Source organism: Wolffia australiana, chromosome 1 (assembly GCF_029677425.1).
Source record: "Wolffia australiana isolate 7733 chromosome 1, ASM2967742v1".
NCBI classification, from domain to species: domain Eukaryota; kingdom Viridiplantae; phylum Streptophyta; class Magnoliopsida; order Alismatales; family Araceae; genus Wolffia; species Wolffia australiana.
Window position 1 is genome coordinate 26,503,631 of NC_135835.1, and position 21,037 is coordinate 26,524,667.

Here is a 21,037-nt window from a genome sequence, read left to right on the forward strand (position 1 = left end):
TTTCCTTGCTATGATTATTATTTAGATCTTCTTTGGATTTCGTCTTTGGCTTATATTTTTAAGAAATGAAACTATAAAATGTTGAGAGCTTTAGGAGTTGTTTGCTTGTTATGGTTATTATTTCGAGCTTCTTTGCATTTTGTTTTTTCTAGATGGGAAATTAAGATATGATGAGAAATTTATGAGTTTTTTGCTTATGATGATTACTATTTAAATATTCTTTACATTTTGTCATTGCATTTTATTTATTAATAAAGGGAAATAAGAAATGAAAAAAAAACCATTCTGTGTTTACTTGTTATAATTACTATTTCAATCTTCTTTGCATGTTATCTTGGTTAATCACCCTTTGGCAAAATCCAATTTGACTTAATTCACTATGTTCTTCTGAGCCGCATGCAATCATTGTTTACATTTTTAAGTAGCTATACAGTGTGTAGAGAGCTTTTAGATTCCATGGACACTTATCCACTTGAATCTGAATTACAATCTGTCTACTACCAATTTCTCCTTTACAATGAGAATTCATATTTTATGAACTTGAGAAGATCCAATGTAAATCAGTTCTGATAAAAATTTAATATCAAAACGAGTGCTACCTAAAAATAATCAACTCTTTTACATATTTCCGAAAATATTTCATCTCATTTGCGCCGATAATATTCTATTCTTTTATATACGATTTACTCAAAGGGAGGACATGTGATTAGGACTCGTTTGGTAATACGCTATTGAAATTCCGTGTCAGTGGAAATCAAAACATAATGCGCGAGCTTAAAATGTAATGAACTGGCCTTTTTTTATTCATCATATTCTGGACGACAGAAATATGCAACTAATTAGATTAAATAATTTATCCAGCAGACACTTTCAAAAATCTCGCCAAGCGTATAAAAGAGGTAAACAAGTGAGTTAATTTCTCTTCAGTCCAGGATTATATGAACGAATCCAAGTGAATAAAAACCATCAATTATGTCACTAGTATTTAAGAAAACTTTCTGAAAATGTAGAAAGAGGTTTGACCTATGTTTAGCAGTAATGAAATTATCTCACATCTCCTTAAGGTTTAACCATTAACTTACATCGACTGTTTTGAGGCCAAGTCAAGTAAAACATAATTCAACAAAGATCTGATAGGCCCATTCAGTTGACTGCAACGGTTGAGTAGAAAACGAATCAATAAAATTGGCCAAAGCAAAACTGAATAAAATTTCTTTGAATTAATCTTCCTAATGCTTTATTTAAGAACATCATTGACTATTCCAATGGATGATACCTCTGAAAGACTGCGACTATGAAAATCATTAACTTGAATGTGCAAGTCCTCTGTTTTTCTCTCCTAAGTTTCCCCATAATCTTCAAGTTTCATTCATTCGCCAAACGTAATGTTAGGTCTTCAACTTATTATATTAATGGATCATTCTACATAACTGGGTACCTAGCTATTCAGGGGCTCAGCACATTTTAATAAGAAAATATCTAATTCTTTTTTTCATACAGTTTCCATTCAATTACCACAACCCACCATAAGTGCAATAGATTTTCTGATTATATCATAGGATTCAGCGGAGTTTCCTTCTCATGGAATATTTACCAACTTGTTAATTGTGTCAACTAAAAGGAAAAAACAACAGAGAACACCACAAGAAACTTAGAAAAAAGATGTTAAAAATACATTTTATTTTAGCGCATAAAGAAACTCAAATATAAGAATCTCACTTTCTTAATCTGAAGAACTTAGATGGGTAAATGAAAATCGATTCATACCGCCGAACATATGCAAGAGCAGCATTGAAACGTCCCATCAATATTGCGAGAGAATGGGAAGAGAAAAACAAAGGACAAAGAGAGAGATGGAGAAAGAGAGATGTGCGTACCTACAAGACCTGATCAGCCCTTGCATCACATCAGAGGGGAGAAAGCCAAATTAGGTACAGAATGAACTCTCCATATCCTGATTCTCCAGAATGAATTCAAACTCTACGGCAATTGACGGGTTCTACGGCAATCCCGTGAACACCACTCTTCGATTCGCACTGCCCATTGGCGAATCTGCTCGCAAACAAAGAGTTAAACGAAGATCCACGCAATTGAAATTCAGAAATTCTGACGTTTTGATTCAGAGATGGAGTTTCAAGAGGGCTTCAGCGGCAAGATCGATCGCTACCTACACAACTAAAAATAAATGATGGCTTTGATTCAGAAATGATGAAGATTGAGCGGGCTTCTAAGGCAAGGTCAATCTTTAGCTACACAACTAAAAACAAAGAAATAATTGGGCTTGATTCAGAAACGAGAGGGCTTCTAGGGGAAGATTGATTGCAAGCTACCCAATTAAAAGAAAGAATGGGCTTAATTCAGGAATGATGCAGGTCGAGAGGGATTTTTGGGGCAAAATTGGTTGCAAACTACCCAATCAAATGGCAAGTTTGGTTCAGATATGTTGACATGTCACACATGACTAATACATGCTACACATTACATGAGACAACAGTAGATAGTTGCCCTCGTTATGGACTAAACAGGTCGTTCTATCATACTGCTTCCTATCTTAAGGTTTAAATGGTCATATGACTTTTCCTATGTATCTGCACATTTATATCACATCATCAAAATGATAAAATAAGAATTTCTGTTTAATCTTATCCCTTAAGCTCGAACAGGGATCATGACAAAGTATGATGAAGATCAAGATAGCTTTAAATTGGAATATCCATACAATCCATCCAATCAAAGGAAATGATGGGTTTGATCCAGAAAACATGAGGATCGAGAGGGCATGATGAACAAGACCGATTGCAAGCCATCATTTAAAGCAAGTGTTCGGATTGAGTCAGCAATGACACAGATAGAGAAAGCTCCATACTGGAAGATCCATGGCATGCTACCCAATATCAAGAAATTATAGGTTTTATCAGAAAAGGTGAAGGTGGAGAGTGCCTGAGTCACAAGACCGATTGCAAACTACCCGATTTAAAGAAATGTGAGATTGATTCAGAAATGACGAAGATTGAAAAAGCTTGAACGTGGAAAATCCATGGAAAGCTACCAAATTATATAAAAAAAGACGGTGGGTTTTGATTTAGAAAATATATTTTTTAAAGAAGAAGATTGATTTAGAAAATATAAAGGTTGAGGGGGCTTTTAACAGTAAGATCAAGCGCATGGTACCCAGTTAAAAGGAATGGATGGTTTGATCAAGAAAGATGAAGATCGAGAAAGCTTTTAGAAGCAAAGTCGATTAAATGCTGCCCAGTTAAAAGAAATGGTGGTTTTGATTCGGAGACGGCAAAGATCGAGAGGGTTTGTTGCAGCAAGATTGATTGTACGCAAACCAATTTAAAGAAACGTAGGGTTTGTAGATTGATCTAGTGAATCATATTTTGGTCGCATATTCCACAATCGAGAAACCTGATTGATCAGATTCACATGATCTTGACCAAAGCACAGCCAAATGGATCACCTTGACGATTACAATATCGAACTGGATGAGGATGGACGATCTGATCAGATCACTGGCCTGATAGCTAAATTGATAATGCCATGACTGATCAGTCAGCCAATTCGTCATCAGTTGGTCATTAATAAAAAGTCATTAGTCACCAATCACTACCCCTGCGCTGCTGTGGCACTACCCATCACGATTTATTGCAAATCTGAACAACTTCAGACCCAAACGATTGGATTGGATTGGATGCTCAGGGAGATTAATCATGCATTGATGATTGGTGATCTGATCATCACATGCTCGCAATTTTCCAGAACAAATCAGGGAACAATCCCCGTTGATCCAAACTGATCACATCAATCAGTAATCGGATCATTGTAACCCTAGAGAAATATTGGTTTTGATTCAGAAATGATTAAGAGTGAAGGGCTAAGCAGAAGGATCGATCACTAGCTACCTAGATAAAAGAAATGGCGGGTATGATCCAGAAATTCTGAACAAGAAAAGAGTTTGAGTGGCAAGATCAATCACCTTGATTTCTCGCCGGCACAATGGCAGTGGGAGCTGGAACGATCATGCCGTTGTCCTTGCTCTCATTATTGGGTAGCGTGAGCTTCCCTGGTTCAACCACGGAGATCGGCCCTGCCGGCGACCTCTGCGCTAGAGGCACTGCTTCCTTCACATCCATCCAACGGCTCTCCACCATCGCCAATGGCGTTACCACCTCCGCCGGCCCGTTCATCGGTCCAATATACACCTTCTCGAGTATCTCCTGGGCCTTCTTCCTCGCCATCACGGATTCTTTTGCCTTCCTCTCTGCCTCTGCTCTTGCCGCTGCCACCGCACGTTGCATTGACAATGACGCCAGCCGCGCCGCCGCGAGCAGAACCTGTGGTTCACCGATTCGTCAGGTGTTCATCCCTTGTTATAGTTCAAAAAAAAAAAAAACAAATCATCCGACCATCTCTACAGATCATCTTTCTACCCTTATGTCTAGATGAAGCTTCAAGAAGAAAAGTATGATATGAGGCTTAATTTTATATAGTACATGTATTGCCAAATTAAGCATTGGGGCAATGGGTGATCAGATGGCTATAATTTAACACTACTAAAGCAAGCGTGTTTCTCCAATCCTAGTTAATTGTTGCAATGTAGACACCAATTCCAAGGGAAAATAGTCCACCCTGCAAGTAAATTAAGAATTGATACATGCTTTTTTAACTCTAAATTGTTTTCATGTGATCTACAAGGTCGTTAAAAATTTATCTTAAACTATGTTTCATTCCCATCAAAGAGATTCAGCATGGCAATTGGTCTGTTCATATACGTTCTACTCGTTTTCTTAAATCAACATCATCTCAATCTAGATAGCAATTCCGCTGAAACAATAATCCAAATTGAAATTGACGAGGAGACAAAATCAAAGGGTAGCGAGTAAAAACCTTCGCCGACTTCAAATCGATCACCCGCGGCTCCAAAGGGAAGTATGAGAAGTTGGGACTGGCGCAGCAAGGGCAGATGAACCCGGAATTCTTCTCCTCCGCGGAGAGGCATGCCACGTGGCAGACGGAGGTGCAGCTGACGCAGTGCACCAAGGGCTGGCTATGAGAGGGCTCGATGAGATCGAAGCATTTCGGGCAGAATGATCCGGGATGAATCCGAAGCACGCAGGAAGTGCAGAGACGGCATAGATTGTTGCGGTGTCTGACGTGATGAATAGGCCATGGATTTCGAGATACGCATCCTTCTCCATTGCAAACGCCGTGGGATTGCGCCATGGTTGCCGCTACATCTACAAATCCGAGAAAACCAGAAAAAAAGATCTTCACAAACCGGAGAAATTGGATCGAGCTCGAATCCTCGAATACTTGATGGCGATTGGAACGATTGATCGTTCCAAGATTGAGATCGCCGCAGGGTTGGGGTGTTCTTCAGAGCTCGAAACCCTAGATTTCGATCGTCTTCTTCCTCCGTCTGTTGCCCTAATTAGGGTTTCCTTGTGATCACAGGGGACCCGGTAACTGAATTTGGGCCGGGTTTGACTGCGTGGGCCCCGCTGTCCACGTGGACCAATCAGAGAAGCACTTGTTTGAATTTCCCGCCAGGTTTAGAGTCTGAGGTTTCAACGGAGATTTTTTTTCTTTTTTTGTGTTTTGTTTTGTTTTTGGCTAATAAAATTAGTAGACCCTAATCAACGGAGAAATTAATTGTTGAGGGCTTTTCCTTTCTTGTTTTCTTGGGAATTTAGTGGAGAACTTGCATGAGAATTATTGTCGAAAGATTATTTGGTTTAAGACGGCTTTTTTACTTGTTTTCTCTAGAAATTTGAGAAAGTATCAGGATAAATATTACTGATTGTTTTGCTGGATAGAGCTTTTACCTTTTGTATCTAGAATTTAATGGAAATATCATTAGAGAGATTGCTTAAATCATTATCTGAGTGATTACCAAAAATGTCTTGAGAGTTAGACTGTAATGCCAGTCTTTTTGCTGGAATGTGGCGAAGTAACCAGATAGGAGAAAATACTACTAATAAATCTCTTCGATCAAAGCAGATAAATATAAATATGAAGAAGCAAGCAAAAAATTAATGGTAATAATTGGTAGTGCTTTTCAGCAGATAATGATAATTTTGATGAGTGTTCAATGTTATGCTTGATTCTCTTTCTGTATGACAGATCAAATACTACTCAATGCAATTCAACTTAGGTCATCCCTAGAAATAATATTGTGATTACATTAGCACATCATCTATTGATCGAAGAAGTCCCATTGAAGTTAAAAAATGGAGTTGCTATCTAGTATCTTCATCTTAATGAAGGTATGTTGAATTTGACAACATGGTTCAGAGACAAAAAAGCAGATTTGACCTTTTTTTTGCAAAATCATGAGGCCAATTGTCAATAAGTAGGGGACACAATTCAGCATCATCTCAATTAATTTTACCATTCAAATAATTCCCTCAACACTCATGTATAAGGAAATACTATCTTAGTCTATGTCTCTATTTTCAGCAAATAACATTACCAAACCTATGCCTATGGTTTGTTTTGGTCAACGGTTGGTTAGGTTCAATTAAAACTCTTATATTTCTGTAATAGGCAAAGCCAAAGTCAAAGACAAATAAGAAACACTAATCATAATCGAAGTCAAAGTTGAAGACAAACCTACTATTTTGGTTATGGATTTTGGAATATAAATTGAAGAAAAAATTGGTTATAAATTTAAATATTAAAAACTTCAAGATAAAAATAATATATTATAAAATAGGCTCTAATGCATAGTATGAAAAAAATAAAGTTCTCCTTTCAAGGAATGGCATGGCATATGAAGAAAGTGCAAATTAATATAAACTAATACAAATTAAAATTCATTGAATATTATTATAACGTATATGTTGAAAATATGTGGTCTGCAAGCTAATCACACTTTCGTCAACTTGGATAATATCCATTGATTCATTATATTCACTATAATGCACATGAAATGGTCATAATATATCAAGTCCATGAATACATGCAATGAATAGGTGAATTATGAAGAGATGATACTATATAGGCCACTAGACTTTAAACAAGTTCTTAATATTCATATTCAAAGGATACCAAAGAAGGAAATCAAAATATGAAGAAATAATAACACTATCTAGTCCCTCTTATGCTCACTCAAGGGACTAAGAAATCATGGAAGTTGTTCTGTACTAAAATACATGATCATTTATGCTTTTAGTTTTATGATCCATTTTTTAATGTGGTTTTATGTTGTGTAATCGATTTTGGATCAAGTCGGTCGAAGTCCTCAAATACCAAAATAGTTTTCCCTTTAGTAGGTGGAGTTTGCATCCCAAGAATTCACCAAAAAGTTTGCACAATCTCATAGTCACACTCCCTTCCTTGCGTGTCAAAGTGATCTACAATTAAGGATTTTTTTGCTCCTATTTGTTGTAAGGTTTTTGTTAGTTCCATAAGGATTCAAGATCTGAAAAAAAATTTGGACAACAATGAAATAGAACTTTTGGAATATCTCATGATGCTATTGTTGAAACAAGTCTTATTTGATGAAATAGTGTTTGAATTGATGTTTAATTAAGAGTTTCATTTTTTCCTTGATAAATGTTTATAAAATGTAATGACTAACTATGAATTGGTACCTATTTTATGTTCTTGACCTTCTGAGGGAGGTGGATGTGAGAATATCATGGATTCATATATTCTATATATGATTATGTTTTATAACCAATATTTGTTAATTAACGTTGATTCGTTAGAGAGTTTTCTATATGTGGATCAATTACATTCACTTTTAATAATTTATAAATACACGAATGAAAAAGGAGAAGTATAAAACATCAATACTTAGAAAGGACAACATATTACTCTTTGCCTGCACTCTTCTCTGTTGTGTTTCAGCTCTCGACAATCTTCCAAAACTTACACCAGAAGGTTTCACTAGCCGTTGCCCAAGGCGTTGAGCTCCAAAGAGGCCTCTCCAAAATCTTCAAACTGGTTTCATGTTCCTTCATTTGTTTAGTTTTTTCATATTTTTATAGGTGTCTTGAATGTGGTTTGTTCATTCATATATATATATATATATATATATATATATATATATATATATATATATATTGAACGCTCATTGTTTTAAAGATATTTTTTAGTTCATTTTACCCCCCTGTGTTGATCACTCGTTGTTTGAAAAAGGTTCATTAAGTCTTCCATTTATTTATCTATCTATTTTTTCATCCATGTTCTGAAACCATAATTTTGTTGATTTCTATAATTTCTTTAGATTGCTCAAAATTGAGTGACAGGTTTCATGTTTTCTCTCATTGGTCTCTTGATCACACGCTTTCTCTATTTTCTCTTTGATATCTCTTGAGTGCACAATGATTTTTAAGAAAAATATTTGATCATTCATTAACTTCTATCTCATTATCTAATGCAAAGTGATTTTAAAGAATAATTTTTGGCCATTCATTCTTTCATTTCTATTTCATCATTGATTTCACAGTAATTTTAAAGAAGAGTATCTGGTCGTCCATTTGTTTATTTCCAGCTCATTATCAATTTGACAGTGATTTTAAATAAGATTTTTTGGTTGCTCATTTGTTCATTACTATCTAGTTATTGATTTCACTGTAATTTCAAAGAAGGGTGTCTGGTCGTTCCATTCATTCATTTTTATTTCATCATTGATTTCACAATGATTTTATTGTTTGCACAATGTTTTGAAATTAAGTCAACATCCCTTGATCACATAGTTTCTCAATTTATTTATTTCTTTCTTTGTCACATCAGTCATATATTTGTCCTTCCACGTTTCTATTATTTTCTCTCATCTTTTCATATTTCAATCAATATGTTCTACTTATCTGTTTATCTGTAGACATATCTTGATCTAAGCAATATTTTCATCCTTGATAGCTGTTTAAAAGATCTTCCTCATTCTTAAATATTAGTTTTATTCAATGTTAGGTACCATACTTACTTTATTGGTACTAATTTGAAAAAATTCAAGAAAAGTCAATGTTAACCCTAAGTTGAGCCCATTCAAAGGCCAACCCATTTAAGGTTCAACCTAGGTCAAAATCAAGTTGAAGTCAACCAAAATCAAGCTGAACATTCACTCTAGGATGTGAGGACACAAACCTTAGTCGAGCAAGAAGTTATTTATGTTTTACTTAAGTTTCAGTTTTTTTTGAAATTGCTACTATGTATAACCTAGAAGTTAGATACATACTATATCAGGTGTTTTCTCTTTGTGAGCCAGAAGGTCCAAGTGGAGTGAAGTTGTAAGGTTTCATTGAGGAGGTCAGCCCAATGGAGTTTGGGTGTTCATTAGCAACATAGGTCAAGACCAGATTGATAGTGATATAGGACAACAGTGAGTGATAGAGGCGGTTGTGGGTACATTATCTGTGTGTTGTATAAATGTAATCTTAGAACCCAAGTGAGGGTGTATAAATCAGGATTCTCTGGTGAGGATTAGAGGAGCAGAGACAGCCATAGTGAGGTCTGTACTAAGGGAGATTAAGATCCTTGAAATATGATAAAAATACATGTGTACTGTGAGATTGAACGGTGAGAAATAATTTTAAAAAATTATAAATGTAATTTAGGAAACATAATAAAAGAGCAAAACTAATTAAGCCTCCCCTTAATTACATTAATTGGTATAAGAGCTAGACTTTCAACATGAATTCTAACCCATCTCCAAGTTGATCTAGGATTTGTGGTGAATTTTAGCTGTTTCCTCCTACTCTCAATGACACTAACTATGTCGTCTGGAAGGCAAGGATATAAGCATGCAATGTGGGAAATAAATACAATGTTTGGAGTGTGATGACCAAAGATGGAGACAAAGCCTATGACAAATTCAATGAGGAGGAAATGGAAATCAATGCAAGCTCAAAGTGCATTCTATGCGCATCCATTAGTGACAACAGTTTTCACCAGCTGTCCAATTTCATGACAACCTAAAAACTATGAGGCACTCTAGAGACTACCCAAGAGGGTACTTAGCAGTGGATGATAAATTTTTGGGTATCCTAGTGAACAACTTTGAGTTATTCACACACTATATAAGAGTATACCAACCAAGGTCACATGATTTTTTCAGCAAACCATCAATGTCATTAATAAAAGCATTGAATTATATTGGGAAGAAAAATATTCAAACCTAAAAATGAATAGAAAACCTATAACTCATTTTCATGTGATTGGGAGATCAAGGTAATAGCCATTGAGCCTAAGAACCTAACTATCAATCAATTAGAATAAATTGTGCAATCTTGCCTCACACGAGAGGAATGAGGCGAGAAGAAACAAAGGAACAGTCAAGAAGGACAAGTCCATCACCCAATGCGTTAACGAATCATCATCTGAAGATGATGATGGAATATCCATGTTATCTAAGAAGGTGGGAATATTCTAAGGGGCCGAATAAACTTTTGGAACTTGTCCTAAGTTTATTACAAGCGCATGAAACCAGGTAAATTCAAAGATGGATGTCCAAGGCTAAAGAATAAAGATGAAAAGGAAAAAGAGAGAATGAGGAAGAAAACCATCTAGAAGGACCAAGAAGATGAAGATAGTCTTCAATGAAGAAATAATAGAGGAAGACAAAATCAATGAAGTGGTCAATCTTTGTCTAATAGAAAATTAAGAAAATGTGAGATATATATTGATGATATTTGAATCAAAGAGGGGTAAATGAGTTTTTAATTGATATGGTATCAAAATATAAGAGTACCGAGAAAGAATTGAAGACATGGAACAATCAGAGCCCCCAAGATAGTGAGAAGTAACTGAGCTCCAAAATCTTGGATGAGGAAATGGAGAAAATGATTAGTATCCAAAGGTGGAATAATACTCAATGATGAAAAAACCAAGAAGTAGTAGTAGAGAACACAAGATTAGGAAATGAAAAAATCAATCTTAAGGAAAAAGTTGAATTATTAAGTAATCAAACCACGCCTGAGAGGTCAGAACACAAGAGTAAAGATGAGTATGAATGAATTCGGGTGATCTATGGCAAGGTACTCAGAAGTCACAAGGTCTGAAAGATGCTCTTAATAATTCAAAGACCTTCCTACATAAAGGAAGGGTTGATACACTATCACGATGAGGCAATAGGGAAGACTGCGGGAATGAGATGAGCTAAGGAAGGAACAAGCAAGCACAGATCAAGTACCAGATAAGGAGAGAATGAAGGTAGAAAAAAATATGAAGTTGAAGCAAATATCTGGAGTGATGATTACTATGAATGTAGGTATACATTCTCACACAGTTAGAAGATTCTAGGAGAGCATAGAGCAGTAGACAAAAATAATTTATCCTAGGCCCTTCATTACAAGAAAAGGCACCTCTCACTTAGGGAAAACATCTATAGTAAGTTTATACATGATATCTATCAGAGAACCCATCAGGATGTTACTTGAGACACCTATGGCCTACATTCCAAATGTGTTGTGTCCCACATTTTATCCTTGGTAGATGGATCAAGGTCGCCATAAATTTCCATTTCTAACACATGACATGTATAGGGCTTGTATGGGTATTGGTTTTTACCAGAAAGCACCATGGGTACATTTTTTCATAGGAAGAGTCTCTTCAATTCGTTCATGTGTCTGAACTCCAGATAAATTACATAATCAATACAACATTGGGTTTCCTCTTTAGGTTCTCCAACTCTCCTTGAAGATACTATATATCTCCTGAACATTAAGTCTCACAAGTTGACGTAGTGGGTTGAGAATAAATGAAGAAAATAAAGGGGGGGCTGGTTTAGCTGGCATGGGCACCTAAAATTTGTGGCCCCCCTATTTATACTTATTTTTGAACTTTTTAAAAAAATCCTTAATACTTAAGTGTATCCACTAATGTCCATAGATCTTATGTGTGTGGCCATCTAGGTCCATGTACCAATTTAGTGGCCCAATAAGATTTATTTGCCAATCTTATTTATTATGTAGATAAATATATATTAATTAATCAAAGATTGATGTAAACCAATCAATAGGTTTATTTTATAGTCCTAGGGGTACCAAGCGACACCTTGATACAAAGTAGTGATTGAACTCTCTCATGAAAATTTAACATCATTGAGTAGCATATTTGTTTTCTTAACCACTCAATCGCTTTTAAGATCCGTCATCTGCGTGATACTCCCAATGATTTATGGTGTGTTTAACCTTCAAATCTTAATCCATCATTCAATTATTACTAATGGGTAATAGGGATCTTGGAGATTGTCTTCTCTAATATCACCACTACCTTGGCTTGGGATTTAATTGATCTTCTTACTTGAGTCAATCTCCTTATATATAAAGCACGAACTGTCCTATCTTAACCACTCAATCGCTTTTGTATACTTCTTTCTATATCAAAGCTAATACTTATTTGAATCCCATGATTTATGACTTGTAATTTTGAGCCAAAACATAGTTGTCCATCCACAAGATGTCCATGGTGTCTTAAGTAAATAGGCCACTTATATGATAATCTTCATTTCATATTGACCAATTCAGATCTCTAAAGAGCACCCACCCTCTTTCCTTAGTGTCTCTATGCTAATGGGCACAATATCAGTCGTACTTGTTATATATTATGATAAAATTGTGCTATTATTTCCAAATATCCAGTGAATAGGAATATTTAGAATACATGTATAAAATTGATTGGGAGCAGATGTCATCTTGACTACACAATCACCTTTATGTAATTTTTGCTACATTTATTCTTGGAAAATTTGTAATTTCATGGCTTGAAACTCCTAGGTCATAGTCAAGACACAATCATTCATCAACGAGATGTTTGTGGTATATCAAGTCTAGTGACTAGTTACACAATTGTGACATGAATCAACGTGATCAATGTTAGGTATAATATCACTCAGGGATTCATGCAGATCAACTTTACGAGCTTGTTCCCTAAAGATAAGTCACTATTTGTGCTTAGTCCCTCTACAATAATGGCTACACAATTGACCATATTCATCATATAAGGGGTGAGGGATAAAATGCGGCCGTCAAGCCAAATCATACCACCATGTCTTAATTAAGTTCATTGAATAAAATATTAGTTCATTATTATTTGAGTGTGAAGTTTATCATTAAGTCCATGAATACATGCAGTGACTTAGCGGATTATGATGAGATCATAATATAGTGATCACTAGAATTAAAACATCTATTCTAAACATTTCTATTCAACATATTATCGAGATGGGCATCAAATTATCTTGATAGAATAACACTATCTGGTCATACTTATACATTAAATATGGTTGATCCAATGGCCATTAGTGTGGAGACACTAAGGACAGATGGTGGGTGCTCTTTGGAGAAAGATTTCACTAAATTGATACGTGTGAATCCCTGAATGGTATTATACCTAAACGTTAATCATAATGATTCATGTCATATTTGTATAAATGATCCGTTGACATGAGACAACAAGGACATCACATGGATAGACAAATAGGTTTTGAGTATGACTTAAAAGTCTCTAATCATGAGATTCAAACAAGTTTTTACCTCGGATATACAAAGAAGTCTACAAAGATGATTGTGTAGTCAAGACAAGATCATCTGCCTTTGGTATTAGAGGATATTGACTCAAGAAAGATGATACACCCAAATCATTGTTATGCATCAATAATAACCAAATGAAAGACTAGGGTTCGATGATTAGCCATACCTTAAGTCATATGGGAATCTCACACAGATGAAGGATTATACATCCATGGTAACCGATGACCGAAAGGGTTCCATAAGAGAGTTAAAAGAGTGTTCAATATCTTCTAGAACACGAGTTATAGCTTGGCACCCCATGTGCTAGAAACTTAACCTATCGACTGGGTTAAAACCAAAACCAAACTGCTGCAACAATAAGATTGTATGAATTTTTTATGGTATTTGTTTGAGAAATTTTGAGAGAAATAATAGAAATTAAAATTCAAGATCAAGATGGATGAATTTTCCTGTGAAATTTTAAGGGTAGATAGAGTAGATATGAAATTGAATTTTAACACAATTAATTTCCAAATATAGAGATAAAGTAGAGAAAAGTAGGGGAAAATGAGTTTTAGGTGGAATTTGACTTGGATGTACGAATCTAAGAGAACATATGAGATGCAAAATAGAATAGGATGATGTTTTTGTATTTTGATCTTGAACTAGAATCAAATTTCTATGCTCGTCATCATTCACAAACCTCCAAGGGCATCTATATTTGGAAAACATTCAAGAAAGAATTCAAAGGCGAAGAAGAAACTTAAAATATAAATTCAAGAATCAAGAAAATTTGACCCCAGAAGAAGCTGTTGTATCCTTCCTGGCCGACAAGGTTGGGGAGAACTTCCTTGGTGATTGTTTCCTTCCTTCTAGATGTTTGTTTTATGATCCAACCGTATAAATTGAAGAGGGTGAAAAGACTAACCTGCCCTCAAAATTTGGGCCCAATCTGATGGTTAGATCTCCAGTTAGAATGATTTTAAAATATTTTAATCTCAACCGTTGAAAATTGATGGGGGGGGGGGGCAATCCCATCCATCTTCACCCCCAGCCATCGACGCCGCCGGCCAGAGGATGTTTCGGCTGGCGAGGGGGGACAAGCCGTGATCCAACGGCCCGGGAGGATTCCCAGGGGCATCCCCCTCCATCGTACGACGTAAGGGATCCCTTCCAAGCCGTTAAAGGGGCCCCGAAGGCCCCAATTCATCCATCTTTCGACTGATATCTGATAGCAGCGAGAGACCCGTCCAGTGGCGGGGAGAGCGACAGGAGGATTGTGACAGCCTCCTACCAGTTCGAGAAGCTCTGGGAGGCACTAGGAGCAGTCACAACACACCTGGATGCGCACCCGGACGGAGGAGAAGAGAAAGGGGACCCCTAAACTGAAGCTCAAAGGTGGCGATCGGTGCCGCCACCCCTTCTTTTTGAATCAGGGCAATTCAGGTACGTTGATGAAGCTCTACGTTTGAATTCACACTTTGGATGTATTAGGTTTAGTTATATCTAGTTAGATTCGAGTTTTTGATAAAAAATCTCACCGTGAACTCTTTGTGGAATTTCATCGAACACTTCACGTGTTCGACGATTATTTGCTTGATTTACCCGTTCCACTATCTAAACTTTAAAAAATTTGAAAATATAAATACATACCTCTTGTTTGACTTCTATTGGGCATTTTGTCGAACACCTCGCGGGCATTCGACAAAATACCCCCTCATCTTCGATTTCCTCTACAACACTATAAAATATTATATAACTAAGTATATTATACATCTCTTACATCTCGATCTTTTATCGGGCATTGGGTCGAACAACTCTCTGGTGTTCGACTAAATCGACCCATTGAATATCAAAATCGACTATATAAACTCTATAAAAAATATAAAACATATGAAAAGATAAATCTATCCTATTTCAATATTCTATTGGGCATTCTGTCGAACACCTTAAGGACGTTCAGCAGAACTGTCCCTTTACTCCCTATTTTCGACTATAAGAATAATTTAAAGACTTATTATGTTAGATATACTATCTATATAGTAAATATTATGACTATATAAGGTATTCTGCTCAACTATAGGTGATTATATACATGTATACTCCCTCATTGCCTCTAGTAATCCTTTTATTCCATCTTAACATGTCTCTATACTTATACTTAGTATATTATAGTTAAATAATTACTTTATACTCTCTCTTCACATATCTTCTTAGTATATATAAATACTACTCTAACCCTTTCATTCTCTCTTACTTTATTTATCTAGTTTCTTCTACTTATTCTTAGTCTTTACTCATATTAAACTACTCATTCTTATTAAACTCTTATCTATCTTATAATCATTCTTAAATATAATATCTAAACTCTTCAATTCTTTATTATTATTAGTATCTTTAGTACATATATGTAATCTTAGATATTTTCTCTTCTCTAATTATCTTATTAAACTAGTATTTTTCTCTGCTTACTAATTTCTTAATTCTTCTTCTTATCTTTAGTATTACTACTATATCTTAATAAATAATAACTTATTTGTTGAATATACACTTAAAGGCCAGTCCCTATGGAGACGACCTGACTCATGATATACACTTGAGTAAGTTCCACAGTGCTTCACAGATTCCTTGAGCTAATGATCTGATTTCAGCTTCAGAGCTCGATCCTGAAACTACATCTTGCTTCTTACTTCACCATGTAGTCAAGCTTCCTCCAATGAGTGAACAATAACCCAATGTCGACTTCCTATCGAGAATTGATCCTCCATAATCTGCATATGTGTACATCTCTAGTAAAGTATCTCCCTCTCTTTGATAAAGGAGGCCTTGTCCAGCTGTACCTTTCAAATATGACAAAACTCTGTGTGTTGCATTCAGATGAGGTTCTTTTGGATTGTGCATAAATTGACTTAGAGTCCCTACTACAAATGCTATATCTGGTCCTGTGTGGCTCAAGTATATCAACTTACCAACCAATTGTTGGTACTGATCTTTGTTGACATGTGTATCATCTTCACATACACCAAGCTTGCTATTAGGGTCAATGGGGTGGACGCTGGTTTACAATCAGTCATCCGTACCTCATGAAGAAGATCAATTGTATACTTCCTCTAAGAAATGAAGACCCCTTTGTCAGAATAAGCAATTTCAATTCCCAGGAAATACCGTAGAAAATCCAGGGACTTAATATCAAACAGCTTGTCCAATTGATTCCTTAGATGTTGAATTTCTTCATAGTTGTATCCTGAGATTATAATATAATCAACATATACCAAGAGAACTACAACCCCTCTATGAGGGGAATGTTTGATGAACAAAGTATGATCCCAATTACTTTGTCTATATCATATTTCTTTCATAGATAGGAAAAATCATCCAAACCATGTCCTGGGTGACTTTTTCAACCCATAAAGGGCTTTCTTAAATTGACACCTTTTTCCCCCTATGTTCAGTATTATACCCATGGGGTAAGTCCATATATACCTCTTCATCCAAGTCACCATGAAGAAAGGTATTTTTAACATCGTACTAATGCATCTGCCATCCCAACTTCGCAGCTATTGCTATCAGGATTCACACAGTGTTCATCTTTGACACCAGAGCAAATGTCTCTTTATAATCTATTCCATAGGATTGGGTATATCCTTTGGCCACAAGTCTGGCCTTATAATGTTCAATTGAACCGTCTGACTTATACTTGATTGTATGTACCCACCTGCAGCTGACTACTTTCCAATTTCCTTGCACTAGTACCACCTCCTATGTGTTGTTTTTAAGTAACACTTCCATTTCTGATTCCACTGCCTCTCTCCATTTTGATATCCTCATAGCTTCTTCTACACTTCTCGGTATATCTTTATTATCAATATTGGTAAGGAGTGCACGGAATGTGGAGAGATTTTTTCATAATTAACCACATGTGATAGTGGATACCTTTCAGGTTGAGTACATGTTCACTTCCCTTTTCTAAAGGCAATCGGCCATTGCAGGTCGTCATCAATTAGATCTTCTTCAATTGGTCTCTCTTCATCGATGGCAGAGTTTTCTGCTTCTAGTTCTGGAACATATGTGAACGGACGCCTTGCATCATTGTCTTCAAGAATAATAGGACTAGATCCTTCTCCTGAAGGATGGTGACTCTCCTTGATTAATACAAGTGTAGTACCATTATCTTGTTCTTCCCCACCTCTTGCCTTAGTGGAATCTAGGATAGGCCTCTATGCATTAGTGTTGCTTGATGAGCTGTAATACATTTCATCTTCATTAAACCTCACATCTGCTGAGATAAAAAACTTCCTCAAGGTTGGGCTGTAACATTTGTAACCCTTTTGAGTAGGAGAGTAACACTTCCATTTCTGATTCCATTGCCTCTCTCCATTTTGATATCCTCATAGCTTCTTCTACACTTCTCGGTATATCTTTATTATCACTAGTCGTTGTGGAGATACTTGATTGATTTAGGCATGAGCTTGCTACCAGGATTGTGAGCATGAGCAAAAACCATACGACCAAATACTCTTAGGGGAATAGGAGAGTGTATTGTTGCCTTTGGAAAGTGCCTTGACATCAACTCTAGTGGACTATGATAATGTAGCTACTTGGATGGAATCCTGTTAATCAAATATACATCAGTTAAAGAGCATCTCCCCAGAATTGGCTGGGAACCTGGCCTTGGAAGAGTAATGTCCTGGTGGTAGCAATCAGATGTCCAATTTTTCTTTCTGCAACTCCATTTATCTGGGGAGTATTAACACAAGAGGACTCATGGATAATACCATGATCACCAAAGAAAATTGTCAAGGAGTTGTTGAATTAATCTTTACATTGTCAGATCAAAACTTTTTGATGGTGACAAAGAACTGATTTTTAATCATCGTACAGAAGTCTGGAATGATTTTTGATACTTCAGATTTATATTTGAACAAATGTACCCATGTCATTCTAGTGCAATCATCAACAAGCACAATGAACCAGCTTTTCCCAGTAATAGATGGGGTTTTGCATGGTCCCCAAATATCAATGTGAATCATATCAAATGGAAGATATATTCTTTCACTATTGCCTAAGAATGAGGCTTGATTGTGTTTTCCAAATTGACATGCATCACAAAATAAGTTTAATAGAGCACTGTTTTTAACATAAAAAGAGAACATTTTTCCCAAAACATCAAAAATGGGTGTCCAGTTCTGGAATGCAAAATCTTTAGCTCTTTCAACTTATCTGGTTCTACACCCTGGTCCCCTCTTGGCGTAGGCTTGGGGCTCCCCACCATCAAAGCATCTCCAGGTTTCTCCTCCACTTGAATAAGGCCGTTCTTCATTTTAATAGATCCAATGCTTCGGTTGAGTACCTTGTCAAATAAAAAACACTCATCGGAGTTTAAGACCAGAACACACTTAATATCTATCACTAGTCGTTGTGGAGAAATAAGTTGTGCTCTCAGGCCCGATACATGCAATACCTCTTTAAACAGCCCCTTGTGATTAATGAAGATAGTTCCCATTCCAGTCATTGGAAGTATCTCTTCACCAGCGGTGATCACCATCCTTGGAGTTCGGCATGGAGAATATGTGGTGAAGATAGGTCAAATTGGGATCATATGGTATGTTTCCCCTGAGTTGACCGCCAAGTCCAACTTCAAGGGAGCCGAGTAGAATGCAGTTGAAATTAAATGTTCACCTGATTTCACCATAGAAGTAGAGCCGAACATATTCTTCAACTTTTCCATTTCTTCTCTCAGAATACTTATTTCGCCTCCTGGAGTAGCTTGAGAAGGCTTTCTTTCTTCAAGGTGTGGTTCTTCAAAAGAATCCTTGATTTCTTGTTGGGCAGCAGTAGTATTTGCTTGACTTGTGCAAGATGGGCGTCCATGGAGTTTCCAACATTGATCAATATTGTGATTCCTCCTTTTACAGTTCTTGCAGAATAGTCCATCCTTTGATGGGAACTTTTGATTCTTCTGATTATTCTGAGTTGACAAAAGCTTATGTAGTATTGTCTTGGACATAAGACTTGTGCCACTATCTCCTGCAAGTGGCTCTGAAGCCACTCCAAACCTCTCTTTTTCTTCTTGAACTAGTCGAATAGCTTCCTCCACATCTAGAACCTTCTCGCGGTTCAGAATCTGGCTTCTTACAGCCTCATACTCGACATTCATACCATAAGAAATTTATATAGTCTGTCCTTCAATACCTATGCCCACTCTTCAGATTTTGGATTCCTTATAGGGTGATGATGGTCTATCTCTCTCCATATAGTTTGCAATTCATTCACATATAATGTCACATTCCTCTCGCCTTGGACCAGGTTAGCTGCCCTAGTCACCAAGCGATAAATTCTCCAGTCTATGCCCTTTGAGCTTCCCTTATGTGCATAATCCCATATATCTTTAGCTGTCTTCAGATGTAGAAAATTCTTGTACTCTTGTCCAGCCATACTTCGCAGGATCCATGCATGGATTAAGGCATCTTCTCGTTTCCAAACTTTGTATCACGTATCTGTATGATTCAGGGAAACAAATAGATGTTTTGAGAGATCCATACCTTCTAGAATAAGCTCAATATATTGACCCCAATGCAATGTGTTGAGGCCATCATATCTTAGCTGCTCTGAAACTCCATGAAATATGATCTGGGTTGAACGGTCATACACTTGAACCAATTATAGATTTTGCCTACTCCTTGTGTCATCCCATAACTAGCTTGATCTTCATGGTCAGCCATAGATCACCCTGTTCCTTCCTTGGAAACCCTACTCTGTCACACCTCAGACAGGGTAGGAGAAGAGAAGAGAACGGTGATCCGGATCAGGATTAGACTGCACAGGGCTTCTAGTGTTCCTTTACATGAAGACGCTCTGATACCATGTCAACTTTCAGCTGATCTTGGAGAGAAGCAATGGAAAAGCTTCGTACCCACTAGTCCAAACCGAGCCGCAGGAGGAAAAACGAGATTCAACCAGCCATAATGATTCATTAGGTTTTACATCATAACCTATCGGGTCTCGTGGACCTGATATGAGGGATCCAAATTATAAGGGTAGATATCTAATAACAGAAATACATGGCTTTAAGGACATAAAGAAAAGAGAAAGGTGGACATCTGCTGACAACAAAAAGCAAACGACTCATAAAGTCAACAACATTTCTAACTTCCCCTTATTAAAAAAACAAAATACATAGACGGAATGCAAATAAGATCAAAATAATAATCATAACGAGGAAACAACTCATAAAGCCCTTAAATTTTCTTATTTTCTCTTATTTAGAAAAATGAAATCCAAATAAGAACAAAATCTCCAGTCTTAACAAGCAAACAACTCATAAAGTCCCCAACATTTGTAACTTCCTGTTATTAAAAAAATGCATTGAAGAAATGCAAGTAAGATCAAAATAATAATCCTAATAAGGAAACAACTTATTAAGCCCTTAACATTTCTTATTTTCTCTTATGCAAAAAAGATAAAAATAACAATCATAACAAGCAAACAACTCATAAAATCCCCAACATTTGTAAATTCCCCTTATTAAAAAAAACAAAATGCATAGAGGAATGCAAAAAAGATCAAAATAATAATCA

At 36.3% G+C, this 21,037-nt stretch overlaps 1 protein-coding gene across 3 annotated transcripts; it reads right to left on the reverse strand.

Annotated features, from left to right (window-relative positions):
• Positions 1 to 1,742: 1,742 nt before the first annotated feature.
• Positions 1,743 to 5,450, reverse strand: LOC144712847 (uncharacterized). 3 transcript variants are annotated; one of them, XM_078587202.1, is made up of 3 exons: positions 4,891 to 5,450; positions 3,980 to 4,337; positions 1,743 to 2,052 (listed from the first exon to the last, which is right to left on the reverse strand). In XM_078587202.1, exons 1-3 carry the CDS (start codon positions 5,224 to 5,226, stop codon positions 2,000 to 2,002), a joined length of 747 nt encoding a protein of 248 aa, XP_078443328.1. In that variant the 5' UTR covers positions 5,227 to 5,450; the 3' UTR covers positions 1,743 to 1,999. The 3 variants fall into 3 exon arrangements, with proteins under 3 accessions (XP_078443328.1, XP_078443337.1, XP_078443345.1); XM_078587211.1 differs by having other exon boundaries at positions 1,743 to 2,167; XM_078587219.1 differs by having other exon boundaries at positions 1,743 to 2,175.
• Positions 5,451 to 21,037: the final 15,587 nt, after the last annotated feature.